The sequence below is a fragment of the Canis aureus genome, chromosome 10 (genome assembly GCF_053574225.1).
Source record: "Canis aureus isolate CA01 chromosome 10, VMU_Caureus_v.1.0, whole genome shotgun sequence".
NCBI lineage: Eukaryota > Metazoa > Chordata > Mammalia > Carnivora > Canidae > Canis > Canis aureus.
The window spans coordinates 3168388-3186923 of record NC_135620.1 but is presented as its reverse complement, the minus strand read 5'-3'; the positions used below and the strand labels follow the sequence as shown (position 1 = coordinate 3186923).

The 18536-nt window shown below is 43.1% G+C and overlaps 1 protein-coding gene across 1 annotated transcript in view; it reads left to right on the top strand.

Annotated features, from left to right (window-relative positions):
• The first annotated feature begins 1992 nt into the window (after positions 1-1992).
• CANX (calnexin) overlaps positions 1993-18536 on the top strand; it is a 32853-nt gene continuing 16309 nt past the window's right edge. Inside the window, exons 1-2 of the mRNA XM_077911153.1 lie at positions 1993-2153; positions 17945-18121. Coding sequence (XP_077767279.1) covers positions 17948-18121 — 174 coding nt within the window. The 5' untranslated portion in view covers positions 1993-2153; positions 17945-17947. The remainder of the gene's footprint in view (positions 2154-17944; positions 18122-18536) is intronic.

Sequence of the window (18536 nt, the reverse complement as noted above, 5' to 3'; positions counted from 1 at the left end):
ACCATTCTTCAGCATCAACATTTAATGTTTTTGTCTCTGTACACACTGCCATTCCCTAACCCTGCCCTTAAATCAACCACAAGAAGTGGCTTCCTAACTGGCCTCACGGTCTTTCAGACCTCCCTGAGATACTACTAAAATAATCTAAAATCCAAATGTAAAATCTAAACCATCTCCCCGAAGACTCCTTGGTGAGGCCTTCAAGGCCTGCCCCTAACCCAATCCTGGAGCTGACTTCCCATCACTCAGACACCTTCCTCCAGCCTAAACAATCTTGGACATGGTGTCCCTAAAAACACTGTTTCCTGCCTTTGCATATCTGTTCCCTCATCTAGGGAAGCTTTCAACTCTCCGACTACAGAAATCCTGCATATCCTACCACATCCAGCTGAAGTCTTACCTCATTCCCCGTCCACTCTAGATGAAAGTAGCTCCTGCCAACTCAAAGCTCCATTACCCTCTCTACCTTTTTAGCGTCTTTGCTGCAGTAGCTCTTTTGCTCACATACAGTTCCTGTAACTACATTTTAAGCTCATTGTGTGGAATATGTGGCATTCTGAATATAAGTAAAATTCTCTTACATAGGGGCACCTGGGTGCCTCAATGGTTGAGTGTCTGCCTTTGGCTCAGGTCGTCATCCCAGGGTCCTGGGATCGAGTCCCACATCAGGCTCCCCACAGGGAGAGTGTTTCTCCCTCTGCCTATGTCTCTGCCTCTGTGTCCCTCATGAATAAATAAAATCTTTTTTTTTAAACTTTTTTATTTATTTATGATAGTCACAGAGAGAGAGAGAGAGAGAGAGAGGCAGAGACACAGGCAGAGGGAGAAGCAGGCTCCATGCAGGGAGCCTGACGTGGGACTCGATCCTGGGTCTCCAGGATCACGCCCTGGGCTGATGGCGGCGCTAAACCGCTAAGCCACCCAGGCTGCCCCTGAATAAATAACATCTTTAAAAAAATTCTCTTACATAGATCTAGGGGTTAAACTGGAGAATACTGAACTCTGATGCCTCGTCCAAGTGGCAGGAGGGAATAATGCTGGCTCCTGAGCGAGGCCTTACACCTGCTGATTCTAGGGGTTTTTTTGCATCCTAAAATTCAGCCTTTGCATATCCAAACAAACGGAAGGCTAAGACCAGGACCTACACATAGGTCTAGAAAAACCATAGGCCATTTCCATTTTCCGAGGTTCTCAGCACATTGAAACCGAAGACGTGTTAAAAGTAGGTTGCAAAAATTGTGATGTGTCTGGCGTCTTCGCATCCTTTTCTCTCAATCCTGCCGTCAGCCACAGAGACACCTGTGTCCTTACGTTTAGTCTCATTTAAGGAAAGATCGCTAACCGAAACTGGAAATAACCTTGGGTTCTAGCATTCTGGACTCTGTGCTGGAGCAAGGAGGCGGCAGGCTGCTGCGCCCAGATAGATGACTCTGCAGGAACGGTGGCGCCTGGTGACACAGCGCCGTGCAGCCACCTCCAGGCCGGGCCAAGGGAGCCCGCGCGTGGTTCCGTCCGCGCAGCGCACACGCCGCCTCCAGGAATTGGCCCTTCTCGATGGCCCAACGGATCGCCCACTCCCCTGCCGGCTGCCCTCTGCCCCTCAGCAAGGGGGACGGGATGCACGTCCTGGCGACCAGGTTCAGGCATCAGCGGCGAGCAGCCGCAGAGGCGGGGGAGACTCCGGGCAGCAAGCCCACTAAGGCAGCGGGACGACGCGGCGGCTGAGCGCCCGCCCCGCCGGCCCCGCCCCAGGGCGCGCGCCCGCTGCTCCCGATTCCGCGGCGGCCCGCCCCCTTTCCTCCGCCCAACGAGCAGCCACTTCCTGCCTCTGCTCCGGCCAATCCTTACACTCCACGAAGAATAGCCCTAGGGGGCGTGTGGGAAGGTGCCTAGAGCGATGTCTCCCTCGACCAATCAGCTCCCGGAGCTGGCGCGGGGGGGCGGGACTTGGCGCTGGCCCTGGCTACTCAGGAGCGAGGGGCGGACGCAGGGCTGGGCTTCGCGCGGTGGAGCTCGCTCGCGCGGCAGCCGCGGTAGCTGAGGCCTCTTGGTCCCGCGGCACGTGACGGTCGGGCAGCCTCCGCTGCTGTCTCCACTGCAGCGCGGGGCCGGGCGTGCGGGCGGGTGGAGGCGCGGGCCGCGCACGACTCGAGGTGAGGCGGGAGGCCTGCGCGTGTCCTCGGGCCTGTGAGGACCTCGGGGGGCCTGGGTGCGCGGCGCGGGCGGGCGGGCGGGCGGGCGAAGGGCCGGGCGTGGCCGGGGCCCAGGGGGTCGGGTCGGCTTTCGAGAGCCCAGGCCCCCGCAGGCGCGCGGGTCGTGAGGGACAGGGCCTGCTGCGGGGCCGCCTGGCGCGGGAAGCCGGGCCCAGGCCGCGCCGCCGGGGTCGGGAGGCGTGGCAGGTGCCCTGGAGCCTCCCTTGACCTCTGGGTGGCTAACTTCTTCCTATGGCTTTGCTTCTGGGGCTTTCTGAGGCCTTTTCCTGGCTACCCGGGACGCCGCGAGGTGGGTTGGAGTATGCCGGGAACTATCTGGAGTGGGCTCGGGCCTAGTGGGTGCTCGTAGCAGGGGGGGAAAGGTGCTCTCCGATCGCGAGAGAATGCCGGCGATCTTAGCCTTCCAGGTTCAATACCGGAAAATAAAACCGCGGAGTGAACACCGAGCTCTAGCACCCCGAAGAATGTGGAGAATGTGCTAGAACGCGGCGTGGTGGGAAAACTTCAGGCTGAACGCTTACACCTAAGGGGCTGGGGAGTAGTCCGGTCGGAAATGCAGTGGACATTAAGAGCAAGAAAGCACCTGGGATCTCACGTGGGCACGGCGCTTTATGGTGGAAGAAACTGAGACCCAGAGCTATGAAATGACTGTCCCAAGGTCATGCCGTTAATTTTATGATCACGTTTGGGGCTGTAGTCGAGGGCAGGGCAGGCTTGGTGCAGTAGTTACGGGTAAGGCCCTGGTTCAATCCCCTTTTTGGACTGTTTGTTGTTGTGTGAACTTGGGGCAGTTTACTGATCCTCTGTGGCCTAGTTCTATCCTCATAACGGACATAATACTACCTGATGGAGTTGTTAGAATTAAGTTGTGTGTGCAAGAAGACCGGGAAGCCTGACACATATTAACTGCCAGATAAATAATGATCGCAACAAGTTATGACAGCCCAAATGCTCGTATCCTGAGCTTGGAATTAAGTCCTGTTCCCTAGTACCTAAAGGCACAATTATTTATTTTTATTTTAAATTTTCGTTGACGTACAGTGCAATGTTGGTTTCTGGCTGAAGCCACATTACAGTAAGGGGAGGGAGAACAGGATCTAATGGGTCAGTTGCTGGGCATGGCGCAAGTAAGTGAATGCCGGTTAGACTGAGCTGAATATTAAAAGTTTGTGAGGACAAAGGTGAGCCACGGTGAAGTCTCTTTACTTCTTATTTAGGAAATAGAACATTTTGTTCAATGTTTTAATGAGTAGACTTTTGTTTCTAAGAGAAGAATTGTGTGGTTTTTGGAAATTACTCTGTATCTTAGCTTTTCCAGCATTGTTTGAGGGTCATGAATAGAACCACTGCCGTGTTGTACACTTGCTGTAATTATACTTAAAGCAGACTTGGAACAGAGGTAAAGCACTGTGTGGGAGCTCTCTGCACCAGCCAGGAGGCACACGAAAACTTGCTTGGCAACTGGATTAGGAGAAGGCTAGAGTGGACTGTGTATTAGAGTGTATGAGTCCCACAACAATAGATTTTCTGGCCTATCTGAATAACTATCTTACCAGAACAGACCGTTCAACTCACATGTTATCTTTTCAAGAACCAGGAGAGGTGAACGTTTGGGCAGAGCTGTTGCTGCTGTTTGGGCAATCATGCTCTTGCATCCTTTCGTTAGAGTTCACTTTGCCTTGCTAAGATAGCTTCAGGGACAAAGTGACAGTTGGTAAGCCAAATGCAAAGTCTTGAATTCCAGGCACAGTGTGGTAACTGGCTTATGAACCACGCTGGTTTCCACATCTTTAATATGGAAATGGGAAGTCTCCCACCTGCCATACCATTCAGGGGCTATTGGGAAGGACAAATAAGATGGTGAACAGGGAAGTACTTTGAAGAGTGTGCTGCACTGTGCAGATAGAACTGGCAGTCCATAACAACTCCTGGGAAAAATAAAAGCTCCCAAACATAGTTGTAACGTATATAACTTAATGTAGAACTTCATCAGGAAACCACTAGTTGGTCGCTTTTTTAACTGCTGCAGATGTACTTTTAAATTGTCACTGTGAACTGTGAAAACTATTTGGAGAATTTTGTTTTTTAAAGAATTGAGAGGATCTTCAGCAGTGTGTTTTGAGTATTCACATGTTAAACCTACTTAGTTTATAGCAAAAAAGAAAGTGCTATGGGAAAACCAATTATATTGTTCCTGTCAATGAAAAACAAAATTCAAAACTGTAAATAAGATAGTATAGATATATTTTTAAATAGATGAGCATTTACAATAAGACTCATGTTTTATGTAGTTTTATATAGTTCCCCCCACCTCCCCAAATGCTTTTACTTTTTGACCAGATGCATGTGTAATATAATCATAAGATACAGAGTAGTAAAATAGTTCATCTGGGGCAGCCCAGGTGGCTCAGCGGTTTAGCGCCACCTTCAGCCCAGGTGTGATCCTGGAGAGCCAGGATCGAGTCCCACGTCGGGCTTCCTGCATGGAGCCTGCTTCTCCCTCTGCCTGTGTCTCTGCCTCTCTCTCTCTCTCTCTCTCTCTCTGTCTCTGGGTCTCTTATAAATGAATAAATAAAATCTAAAAAAAAAAAAAAAAGCCCAGAACCAAGTGGCTTTCCTAATTAATCCTACCAAATACTTAAACAAGAATTAACCCCAGTCATTTATGAACTCTTCCAAAAATAGGAGAGAGCATGCTTCTCATTCTGTGAGGCCAATATTACTCTGATACCAAAACCAAAGACTTCACAAGAAAACTCTAGTCCTGTATCTTTTATGAAAATAGATGGAAAAGGGCAGCCTGGGTGGCTCAGCGGTTTGGCGCCGCCTTCAGCCCAGGGTCTGATCCTGGAGACCTGGGATCAAGTCCCGCATCAGGCTCTCTGTGTGGAGCCCGCTTCTTCCTCTGCCTGTGTCTCTGCCTCTCTTTTTCTGTGTGTCTCTCATGAATAAATAAATAAATCTTAAAAAAAAAATAGATGGAAAACCCCTCAAAATGCTAGCAGATGGGATTCAGCAACATATAAAAAAGAATGTAAAAAAAAAATTGTAGGGCAGCCCCAGTGGCGCAGCAGTTTAGTGCCGCCTGCAGCCCGGGGTGTGATCCTGGAGTCCCCAGATCGAGTCCCACATTGGGTTCCCTACATGGAGCCTGCTTCTCCCTCTGCCTGTGTCTCTGCCTCTCTTTCTCTGTGTCTCTCATGAATAAATAAATAAAAAATCTTAAAAAAAATAAAGTAAAAAGAATGTATACCATGACCAACTGGGATTTACCCTAGGAATGCAAGGTTGGTTCAACATACAATAATGAATATAACATGCTACATTATAAAGGACAAAACCACATCTTAGTAGACACAGATAAAAGCATTTAACAAATGCAGCTCCCTTTCATGATAAAAATACTTAACAAACTGGGAATACAAAGAGCTTCCTCCACTTGATGAACATACAAATGATCCCTTCCTGGGGGTTTCTTCTGTTCCTTTTTTTAATTTCTCATGGATTATGGGAATTAGGGTTGAAATTTCCTAACTTTTAAGAAACAAAGTCCCACAAATAAAAGCCCAGAACCAAGTGGCTTCATTGGTGAATACTATCAGAAACCTAGGGAAGAATTGACAGCAATCTTTCCACAACCTCTTCTGAAAAATAGGAGAGAGTATTCTCAACCCATTTAGTAAGGTCAAAGCTTCCTAAATGCCAAAACCGACAAAGACTTCACAAGAACCATAGACGAAGGGATCCCTGGGTGGCTCGGCGGTTTGGCGCCTGCCTTTGGCCCGGGGTGCGATCCTGGAGTCCCGAGATCAAGTGCCGCATTGGGCTCCCTGCATGGAGCCTGCTTCTCCCTCTGCCTGTGTCTCTGCCTCTCTCTCTCTCTCTCTCTCTCTCTCTATGTCTATCATGAATAAATAAATACATCTTTTTTTTTTTTTTTTTAAAGAACCATAGACAAGCATATATATGGATTTTTTTTGACATCAGCTCTGCACCCAGCATGGAGCTTGAACCTATGACCGTGTGATCAAGAGTTGCATGCTCTGCTGAGCAGCCAGGTGCCCCAGACTAATATTTCTCATGAAAAAAATAGACAACTTAAAAAGACAAAATATAAACTTTTAAATTTAGTAAACTTAAATAATTTAAGCCTCCATTTGTTTTAAAGATCTTTTTATCTAAATAGACCTTTATTGAGGATAAAGTTTGTGCCTTATAGGGTACAGATTTAATATTTCTTTAGTGTTTGTCCATTCCTAAAATTGATCTAAGTGGTTATCTGGATTTGCTGAAATTCAATGCAGACTGTGTTTGTTTCTGTTAAATAAGATACTTTGTATTTAGGTGAAGTCGCATGTATGTTATTAAATGAATGTAGTAAAATAATTTGGATTGTCTTTTTTCAAAATGTGCTAAGAACAGAATTGTAATTAACCAAAAGTTAAATTTTAGAGAATTCATGAAGGAAAGTAATCAGTGACAGAGCAGGAAAAAAGTCACGTAAACACGGACATTCCTATATAGAAATGCTAAAATTGTATGGACACCATTGCTAGGAAGAGTTAAAAATCATACAGTGTGATTGGAGGAAAGCACTTTTTTTTCTTGCTATGCAAAATTATTTAGTTTTGCTTCATGGATGAAGGAAGAGGCAGGAATATTAGACCTGGGTGTATTCACTCTGGTTGTACTGATTGTGTATCAAAGAACAAAGTATCTGCATATACCTATAAAGTACTGGTCTCTGACAGACTTTTTTATCTTTTTCTATTTTCACAGCAGGCCGTTCTGCCAGTAGTACTATTACCCCTATCTGTAAAACAGGGAAAGAAGACCCTGGAAATTCAGTGAGCTGACCAAGCGTACAGGAAGGGCAGGGGAGTCTGGAGCCCCTCTAGGCTTCTCTGACTTGATAGGTTATACTACCATGTGCACTGTACTTCCCTGGGTATCAGGAACTACTTTTCTGACTCATCAGTTTTAAGATGGGAAATTTGTGTCTCTAGAACTCAAAATGAATTCACTCTTAGAAGTTGAATAGGGAGTGTCTGGGTGTCTCGGTCGGGTAAGCATCTGCCTTCGGCTCAGTTCCTGATCTCAGGGGCCTGGGATGGAGCCCCATGTTGGGCTTCCTGCTCCTCTGCTTCTCCCTCTCCCACTTCCTCTGTCTCCCTCCCTGCTTGCACACTCTCTCAAATAGGTAAAATCTTAAAAAAGAAAAAAAAAAAGAGTGGATTGAAGTATTAAAAATGAGCAGATTAGGGGCTCTTGAAGACTCCTCTCCCTGAGATTTTGAAAGCTGGACTTTCTGCTCTATCCTTTGGAAATTGGGAAGCAAGCCAGAAATCATATGCTTTATAAGCGTATGGTATAATTGTGCATGTGTTTCATTCCTGGTTTATTTTTTATTTATTTATTTATTTTTGACAGAACACAAGCAGAAGGAGTGGCAGGCTCTCCATAGAGAAGGGAGCCCAGTGTGGGACTCAATCCCAGTATCCTGGTGTGACCTGAGCTGAAGGTAGATGCTTAACTGAGCCACCTAGGTGCCTCTTGGTATTATTTTTGTAGAAAGATAATACTAGCATGAGTCTTAACTGGTACTAACAAACCTGTGCATTTTTTGCGAGTTAGATGAAAGATAGGTTACGAGTTTATTTTGATATTGACCCCAAAATTGATTTGTAGCACTAATACTACAGTATATTTATGAGCTCTAAAAACACAGCTGAGTATAGATACATAATGTCATCAAGGTCACTTTTAATCTATAAAACCTTTTTATGTTTCCATATATTTGTTTTTAAAGATACTTGTTTGTTTGTTTATTTTTAAGATTTTATTTATTTGAAAAAGAGACCTTGAGGGAGAGCAGAGTGGAGAGCAGAGGGAGAAGCCAGGTCCCTGCGAGCAGGGAGCCCAACATGGGGCTTGATCTCAGGACCTTGGGATCATGACCTGGGCTAAAGGCAGACGCTTAACTGACTGAGCCACCCAGGCGCCCCCAGATTATGTTTTTTTAATCCATCCCCTTGTCCTTTGGTTTCCAGACTTTTTGGACACCATATTATAGAGATGGAGTTCCTGAAGGTCAGAGATGGACTTTTTTCATATTTGATACCTAGTTGGCACTCATGGAATTGGATGCCATCAACAAACATTGGTTTGTCTCACTGGAGCCAAATTTTCTGATGGGCATCAGATGCATTTTCTTCTTTAACCCCTTGGTAATATATAATTCCCCGCTTAAACCTATGACTGCCCAGAAAACACACCTGAACTCTACCACCCAGTTTTTATCAGAAGCCTAGTCAGTAGATTGATTAATGAGCATTTGAATGGTATGCAGTTTGTTGATTTCTCTAGAACCTAGATATTGTAGGCTTTATTTTTACTTTTTATAGATTTATTTGAAAGAGGGTGTGCAAGCAAGAGGAGGTGCAGAAGGAGAGGGAGAGAATCTTGAGCAGACTCCTGCTGAATGCTGAGTCTGAATTGGGGCTCCATCTCACCATCCTGAAATCAGGACCCCAGCTGAAATCAAGAGTCAGATGCTTAAGCCATTGAGGCATCCCAGTGCCCCATACGTCTTGTTTTTAGATCAAGTTCTAGGTCAATAGTAATCAGAACTTGTTACCATATGGTGTTGGTCCCCATAGTATCATTGGTTTTATTGACTTAGTCTTTGCTTACATTAAAGGATGTCATAAGACAGCTGCACAAAACTCATATTTGTTATGCAACTTAAGGGTATTTGAGACAAGTTGTCCACCTCAGTAGATCGTAGGTGTTAAAAGATTTTCATGTTTGTACTTTTGCTTTTTGATTGCTGGCTGTCCTGGAGGTCCATGCCTGTAGTGATTATAATTTGACTGAGATAGGAATTTAAGCGGCCTACTGTGAGACCTGTGTAGCACTGGGTAGTCTAGTTATAAGTTAAGCATCCATTGCATCCTGACTCAGAGGGGCTTTGCTGTAGAGTTTAAGGTAAGAGTCATACAGTGATTAAAAATTATGAGAGACAGGGAGAGAAGTTGGCTCTGAAAGAAAAACAGAAAATGAAGTGCTCTAAGAATATAATGGGTTAAATTCTGGAGGGGGTGTGTGGGTAGGATTGTTGTAATGGCATGCTGGAATGCGGGAAACCTTGCCCATGAAGACCTAATAGATCTCAGCAGGAACTGTGAAATAGAAGAGAATTCTAGCAAATGTGGTCAGTGTTTATTACAAGAAAATGTATCTCAGTTTTTAATGAATTTATTTATTTATTTACTTATTTTTGTATCTCAGTTCAAAGGTAATTTCTTCATTCACTTTTACCCCTGAGTCTTCCACATCTAGGAACCACTTATTTTGTGGCTTTGGGGAAGTCAAGGAGGGTGTGCTGTTTGGTTTCTAAAAGCATTATTGCTTTGTTGTCGAACTCTTTGTTACACATTTCCTGTGGATGCTCTTAGAAACAGGAAAGCAAAGTGGTGATACAAGTATGCTCTCTTCTTAGGATTCTGGTAGCGTAAAGACAGGTGAGGACTTTACAAGGGAGAAAAAAACCTGAAATCCTCCTAAATGTTAAAGTATGTGAAAAATCACTTTGTGTCTTTAAGACAAAAGCATTTGTAGAATTACCAAGTAAGATGTAGGAACCTTGGTTTCTGATCTCAAATCTGCCAATAGCTGTGATTTTTGGCAAGTCAGTCTCTGGACCTTAGTTTCTTGTCAAAAAGGAGAGTTAGACTAGATTCCTGTGGTATATTTCAGCCCTAGGGTTTTGTGGGGTTTTTGTTTTGTTTTGTTTTTGTTTTTTTGAAGGGATGGGAGATCAACCATTTGAGGCATAATAGTGGAATGTTCTTTGTTTTTTAAAGATTTTATTTATTTACTCATGAGAGACAGAGAGGCAGAGACATAGGCAGAGAGAGAAACAGGCTCTCTCTGGGGAGCCCAATGTGGGGCTCAATCCCAGGACCCTGGGATCACGCCCTGAGCCAAAGGCAGATGCTCAACCACTGAGCCACCCAAGAGCCCCTTCCCCCTCTTTTACTTTTGATTAATTTTTTAAAAGATTTTATTTATTTATTCATGAGAGAGAGGGAGAGAGAGAGAGGCAGAGACACAGGTAGAGGGAGAAGCAGGTTCCATGCAAGGAGCCTGACATGGGACTCGATCCCGGGACCCCAGGATCACGAAGGGAGGTGCTAAACCGCTGAGCCACCCAGGGATCTCCTATTTTTGATTAATTTTTATAGCAGTTTTAGGTTTATGAAAAAGTTACGAAGATAGCACAAAAGGATTCCCATATGATGCATACCCAGTTTCCCCTATTGTTAACAAATTAGTATAGTATGTTTATTACAATTAATGAACCAGTATTGATACATAAATAATGACTCAAGTTCATCTTTAATTTAGACTTCCTTTGCTTTTATCCACTGTCCTTTTTCTGTTCCAGGATACATTACATTTAGTCATGTGTCCTTAGGCTCTCCTTGGCAGTGACCGTTCTTTAGACTTTACTTATTTTTGATGACCCTGATGTTTTTGAGGACTACTGGTTAGGATATTTTGTAGAATGTCCTTTTATTGGGATCTTGTTTGGTGTTTTTCTCATGATTAGACTGGGATAATGGATTTTTTGAGAGTAAGACCACAAAGGTTAAAGTCCTTTTTTCATCACATTGTATCACGGGTACGTACTATCAACATGACCTCTCACTGTTGATGTTGACCTTGATCGCCTGGGTGAGATAGTTTTTGCCAGGTTTCTCCAGTGTAAAGTTCTACTCTCTCCCCATTCCCATACTATGCTCTTTGGAGGGCTACCTTGTGTAGCCACCCACATGTAAGGAGTGGGAATTTGTCTCTCCTCCCCCATTTATTTACCCATATATTTGTATCAGTGTAGATCCATGGACATTTATTTTATACTTTGGGGTATTATCTAGTACCACTTATTTTGTTGCTCATACTATTCCACTTTGGCCACTGGGCATTCTTGTGTTCCTTTGACACCCTTCCTCGCCCCCAATCATTATGAGTGTTTTATTTCTATTTTCTTTTTTGAACACTTTTCTGGCACTGCAAGATGTTCCAGACTCATCTTGTGTATTTCCTGCCCCAGTCCTAGAGTTGGCCATTCCTCCAAGGGTCCTGTTTCCTTTAATTGGAGATAGTATTAAAAATCAAGATCTTGGTACTAGGTATATTTGTTGTTACTGGGCTGTAGTTTCTTCTAGGCCCTCACAGGTGATGCAGCAAGGGAATGTATGCACTAATGGCATATATGTGCATATCTATAAATTCTGCTGTATGTAACTCTCTCCGAATTAACAGTGTGAATTTATACTGATGTCTGCAGCTCTCTTCCATTACCATATGGGCTATTCCAGCCTCTTTCCCTTGCTCATCTTGTCAATTCCCACACCCTCTAGTGAAAAAGTAGCTCCCACCATCCACCACCCATATACTTGTTCAGTTCCAATGTACACATGCAGCCGTGTCAGAATTGTTAACCTGTACACCCATGGGCAGTAACTTGATCAGCTGGAAAAGTGCTTTTGCACAGTCTGGTTTACAGACTCCACCTCTTCCAGTGAGGTTGTTGAATATGACTGTAGCAAACAGATTGTTTTATCACAATTCTGCATGCTATCCTTGGGTCACTTGACCTCCTAAAAGATTTTCTAAAATTTTCATACGTTAAGATTGACTCTTTGTGCTGTGACATTTCATGGGTTTTGACAAATACATAGTGTTATGTATCTGTAATTATGGCATCCTAAAGAGTAGTCTCACTGCTTAAAGTATCCCCTGTGCTGACATATTTGATCTGACCACCTTCCCCAAACCTCTGGTAACCACTGTTTTTTCTTTTTTTTTTTTTCTTTTTTTTAAAGATTTATCCATTCATTCATTTGAGACAGAGAGAGAGGCAGAGAGGCAGAGACACAGGCAGAGGGAGAAGGAGAAGCAGGCTCTTCACAGGAAGCCCCATGTGGGACTCAACACCGAGACCCCAGGATCACATCCCGAGCCAAAGGAATACGCCCAACCACTGAGCCACCCAGGCGTCCCACCACTGATCTTTTTTTTTTTTTAATCTTTTTCTTTTATCGATTTTTTTTTAAGATTTTATTTATTCATGAGAGATAGAGAGGCAGAGACACAGGCAGAGGCAGTTGGGCAAGTTACTTTAGGAACATGATTGCTGAATAGATGGTAAGACTACATTTAATTTTGTAAGAAATTGCCACACTGCTTTTCAGAGGGGTTATGCTATTTTGCATTTTCACCAGCAGTGAATGAGAGCTCATGTTGCTTCACAAATCCTTGCCAGTTTTTGGATTTTAGCCATTCTGATATGTGCATGGTAGTATCCTGTTTTAACTTGCAGTTAGCTAATAGCAAATGATATTGAGCATCTTTTCATATGCTTATTTTTCATATGACTATCTTTGGTGAGGTATCTGTTCAGAATTTTTTGCCCATTTTGTAACTGGATGGTTTGTTTTCTTGATGAGTGTGAGTTCTCCCAGGTATTTTCTCCTCGTCTGATTTGTCTTTTAATTCTCTTAAGTCTTTCACAGTGTTGAGATTTTTAGTTTTAGTAAAATCCAGTTTACCAATTTTTCTTTTCATTTATCTTGCTTTTGATGTTGTATGTAAAAACTCATTGTCAAACCCAAGATCACCTAAATTTTCTCCAGTTTTCTTCTAGAAAGCATAGTAGTGCAACATGCTATGTAAATACCCACCCAGTCAGTGCTACCTTTTGGATTCCATTTGATAGAGGGACTGAAATAAGATGGGATTCTGTGTTTTAGTAATGTTGCTTTTTCATTAATAAATTAGAGAATTAAGATCACCTTACAATGTATTATTGAATTGTTTTTAAGTATGGACCAGTCTCGGACAAAACTTAGAACATTTTAGCTAACTTACTAGTGATTCTTGGAATTAGAATAAACTTATTGTCTGTAGCATTTTGGGGGTAGTATTGGCAAATTACTGGTGTTAATGCAGCATCTGTAAAGCCGGCAGTAAGTAAGGCTCGTTAAGTGTGCAGAAGAGCTCTAAGAAGTACAGTTTGGCGATACTAATTCCTCACAGGTTCCACAAGCTTCTGGATAATGTGAAAGGAACAGATGTGCCTGTACACTTCTCTCACCTAAAAAACCAAGTTCCGCACCTCAGAATGTGGAGGAAATAGCAGTGGGAGAGAAGTGCATTTTCTGAAGCTTGCTAGAGACTTCCTATGTTGTTCCTGACAAGGCAGGTAGCCTTCTGCTATCTGAAAACAGTTTTCCCTTCAGTGGGACCACTCTGCCTCCCCTACACAGATGTCTTCTTTCCCCCTGTTCCTTGGTCCACAACCTGGGCCAACTATTCTGCAGTTGCTCCGCCCTCACTAACCCTATCTGAACCCCCACCCCCCATTCCAGATCATGGCTCTTCCTGCCTGATTTTCCTGTCTTCTGTTCTATTATATCTTCTCACTATGCAACTGCATAGTAACATTCTGTCTAGTGTAATAGAAATGCAGGATTTGAATTCTTTGAGTCTCACTTATTGTGATAATAAGTAGGTGTTTTTTTGTTTTTTGTTTTTTTTTTTAAGATTTTACTTAATTTATTCACAAGAGACAGAGAGAGAGAGAGGCAGAGACATAGGCAGAGGGAGGAGAAGCAGGCTCCATGCAGGGAGCCCAATGTGGGACTTGATTCCGGGACTCTGGGATAATGCCCTGAGCCAAAGGCAAACGCAACCACTGAGTCAACCAGGTGTCCCATAAGTAGGTTATTTCAATTTTATTAAGTTTTGATTCTATTTTTTTTTTTAATTTTTATTTATTTATGATAGTCACGGAGAGAGAGAGAGAGAGAGAGAGAGAGAGAGAGGGAGGCAGAGACACAGAGGGAGAAGCAGGCTCCATGCACCAGGAGCCCGATGTGGGATTCCATCCCGGGTCTCCAGGATCGTGCCCTAGGCCAAAGGCAGGCGCCAAACTGCTGTGCCACCCAGGGATCCCTAAGTTTTGATTCTTAAAGTAAAACATAATGAGAGTAATACCTCACGGGAGGTTTACACGAACAGTGTATATGTAACTGGAGAACTGGGCACAAATGGATTATTCATATACCCTGAGCAGTGGGTCTCAAAGTGTAGTTCCTGGAACTTGTTAGAAAGGTAAAAATCCAGGCCTAAACTGAACCTGAAACTTGGGATGAGCCCCAGTAGTCTGTTTGTTTCTTTTTTTTTTTTTTTTTTTTTTTTTGAAGATGTTATTTATTTATTCATGAGAGAGACAGAAAGAGAGAGGGGCAGAGACATAGAGAAGCAGGCTCCCAGCAGGGAGCCCAGTGCGGGACTCCATCCCGGATTCTGGGATCATGACCTAAGCCAAAGGCAGACACTCAACCTCTTAGCCACCCAGGCATCCCTGTCCCTGGGAATCTAATCACCATATACAGCATTGTTTTTCTTTTTCTTTCTTATTTTTATTTTTTAAAAATTTATTCATAGAGACACAGAGAGAGAGAAAGGCAGAGACACAGGCAGAAGGAGAAGCAGGCTCCATGCAGGGAGCCTGACGTGGGATTCGATCCCAGGCCTCCAGGGTCACACTCCGGGCTGCAGGTGGCACTAAACTGCTGTGCCACCGGGGCTGCCCTCTTTCTTATTTTTTAAGATTTTATTTGGGTAGCCCCAGTGGCTTAGCGGTTTAGTGCCGCCTTCAGCCCAGGGCGTGATCCTGGAGACCGAGGATCAAGTCCACATGGGGCTCCCTGCATGGAGCCTGCTTCTCCCTCTGCCTGTGTCTCTGCCTCTCTCTCTCTCTCTTTCTCTGTGTGTCTCTCATGAATAAATAAATAAAATCTTAAAAAAAAAAAAAGATTTTATTTAGGGGCACCTGGGTGGCTCAGTGGGTTAAACCTCTGACTCCTGATTTTGGCTCAGGTCTTGATCCTAGGGCCTTAAGATCAAGTCTTCTGTGGGGCTCTATGCTCAGTGTGGAGTCTGCTTGAGATTCTCTTCCTCTGCTCCTCCCCCTGCTTGCACATTCTCACTCTCTCTCAAAATAAATAAATAAAATCTTTAAAAAGGGCTCTGGGTGGCTTAAGTCAATTGAGTGTCTGCCATCAGCTCAGGTCATGATCTCAGGGTTCTGGGATCGAGTCCTTCATTGAGCTCCCTGCTCAGTAAAGAGTCTGCTTCTCCCTCTCCTCCCTGCCCCACCGGCCCCATGTGTGCATGCAATCTCTCTCCCTCTCTCTCAAATAAAAAAGATTTTATGATCTATTAGGGCAAGTGCATGCAAGTGGGGGGAAGGGCAGAAGGAGAGGGTCAGACAGACTCCCTGCTGAGTGGGAAGCCTGTTACTGGGCTCCATCCCAGGACCCTGAGATCCTGATCTGAGCTGAACTCATGCTTAACTGACTGAGCCACCCAGGCACCTCTATAGCATTGTTTCTATGAGAGAAAACTTGAGAGTTGTATAAAATTGATTTAGGTAATAGGATTGACTCAACCTGTTTAGTTTCAGAGAATAAGTTGTAAATCAAACAGCAGTTTTGCTATGCCATTGTTTATTGTTTTGATTGCAGAAAATGGATCTTCCCAGTGAATAAATGAGAGATTACTTGTATTTTCTTAATATATAAGAAACTGAAACAGGATGTTGACATTAAGAGTTTTTTCTAAAAACTAATAGCCCTAGGAAACGTTATGAATGATTTTATTTAGCACTTATTTTCTGCACTAAATGCTAAGCATTTAGGAAATCCAATCTCTACCTTCTTTAATTTTGTGAACACAGGGATGCCTGGGTGGCTCAGTGGTTTAGCGCCTGCCTTCAGCCCAGGGCATGATCCTGGAGTCCCGGGATCGAGTCCCACATTGGTCTCCCTGCATGGAGCCTGCTGCTTCTTCTGCCTATGTCTCTGCCTCTCTCTCTTTGTGTTTCATGAATAAATAAATAAAATTAAAAAAAAATTTTTGTGGTCACAGTCCTAAGATACATAAATAAATAAATTCCACTAACTGATGCATGCAAATTTACCTTGTTTTTGTGTTGGATTACTCACTATAAAGGATTATAGAGTTTATAAGGAATTTGGCATTAAATTGAACATTAGAATAAATTGATTTACATTTTTCTAGAAACTCAGTTGGTCAAAATGGCAGCCTTGGCTGTGAATGGGAGCCATTCGAAGTTTATGAAGGAGCTTCCTCAGGTTTTTTTTCCTCTTTTTTTTTTTGACTTTTCCTGAGAAAGGTCTTCATTATAATCAAGAGGCAAAAAATATTAAGCTCAGGTTTTGTATTTCTTAAATTTTTTTGTTGTGTTAAAAACACATAAGATTTACTATTTTTTTTAAATTAATTGTTGTTTGTAGATTTATTATCCTAACCATTATTAAGTGTACAGTTCTGTGGCATAAAATTTATTTACATTCTTGTGCAGTCATCATCCATCTTTTTCATCTTGCAGAATTGAAACTGTACTCCATACTGTGGAAGCATACTGTGCATCCATGTGACTCAATTTTTTATATCTTTAGATCTGTGGTCCTTGGAAAGAGGACCCACTAACACCCATGACAGTCTAATACAATGCTTAAGGCACTGAAGTGTTTAAAAAATAAGAGATTAAAGTAGCTGGTCCTTAGTTTAATATTTTTGTTGAGTCTTAAAACAATAATCTAAAACTGTATCTAGGGATGCGTGGGTGGTTCAGTTGTTAATAAGTGTCTGCCTTTTGCTCGGGTCATGATCTCAGGGTCCTGGTATAAAGCCCACATTGTGCTCCCTGCTTAGGAGGGAGCCTGCTTCTCCCTCTCCCTCTGACTGTCACTCCCCCAGTTTGTGCACTGTCAAATAAAATCTAAAAAAAAAAAAAATCTAAACTAGATGATTTTTGAACAGTAAAAATATCTATATTAAATCTTTAATGTGAGGCTATTTAGCTCTTCTGTTACCATGTCATTATAGATAGTAATTTAGTATATGAAAAAGGCTTTTGTCCATCTTCAAACTCTGTAAGCCCAAGAAGTTAGTGTGAAGTTGCATTCAGACACCCTGGATCTAGGTAGTGAACGTGACATTTATATGGGGATAATCGTTTTGAGTTTCATTTTGAAATTTTCTTGAAAGTCATTCTTTTAACTAGCTGATTTTAAGAAAATCCCTTATTTCTGGGCTTACTTTCCTTATTTATAAAATGAAATAGTCACAATAAAGTTCTTTTAGCTCTGATTTGAAAGTCTTAATTTTATTTATTTTATTTTTACATTTTTAAAGATTTTATTTATTTATTCATTAGAGACACAGAGAGTCAGAGACATAGGCAGAAGCAGGCTCCCTATGGGGGGAGCCTGCCGTGGGACTTGATCCCAGGAGCCCAGGATCATGCCCTGAGCCAGCCACCCAGGTGCCCTTCCTGAAAGCTTTCATGTTAAATTAGAAGGGGGTCAGTGGGGGTCACTGGGTGGCTCAGCAGTTGCATGCCTGCCTTTGGCCCAGGGCATGATCGTGGAGTACTGGAATTGAGTCCCACATTGGGCTCCCTGCATGGGGCCTGCTTCTCCCTCTGCCTGTGTCTCTGCCTCTCTCTCTGTGTGTGTCTCATGAATAAATAAATAAATAAAATATTTAAAAGGGGGGAGGTCAGTGATCTTTACAGAATATTTAAAAAGAAACAATACATTTAACTTATTTTACTTTTTTCTTTGTAGATCATGGAAGGGAAATGGCTGCTGTGTATGTTACTGGTCCTTGGAACTACTATTGTTCAGGCTCATGAAGGACATGATGATGATATGATTGATATTGAGGACGACCTCGATGATGTTATTGAAGAGGTAGAAGACTCCAAATCAAAACCAGATACCAGCGCTCCTACATCTCCAAAGGTATGAAGTGGTCTTTGAATCTATTTGTTTTACCTCTTGAGATAATCAAAGGATGAAGTTAAATTTGGATCCTTTTCCAAGGTTAAGAAAAGTTAGCTAAAATAGCAGCCTTTCCTACATATTGTCAGTGATGAATTATATACATTGAATCAAGAGCCAGTTATAAAAATTTGGGATAATCTAAAGCAAATCCTACTAAGAAGGGAATTGTGTTGAAAATTTCAATTCTTGGGGATCCCTGGGTGGCTCAGCGGTTTAGCGCCTGCCTTTGGCCCAGGGCGCGATCCTGGAGTCCCAGGATTGAGTCCCATGTCGGGCTCCCGGCATGGAGCCTGCTTCTCCCTCCTCCTGTGTCTCTGCCTCTCTCTCTCTCTCTCTCTCTCTCTCTCTCATAAATAAATAAATAAATAAATAA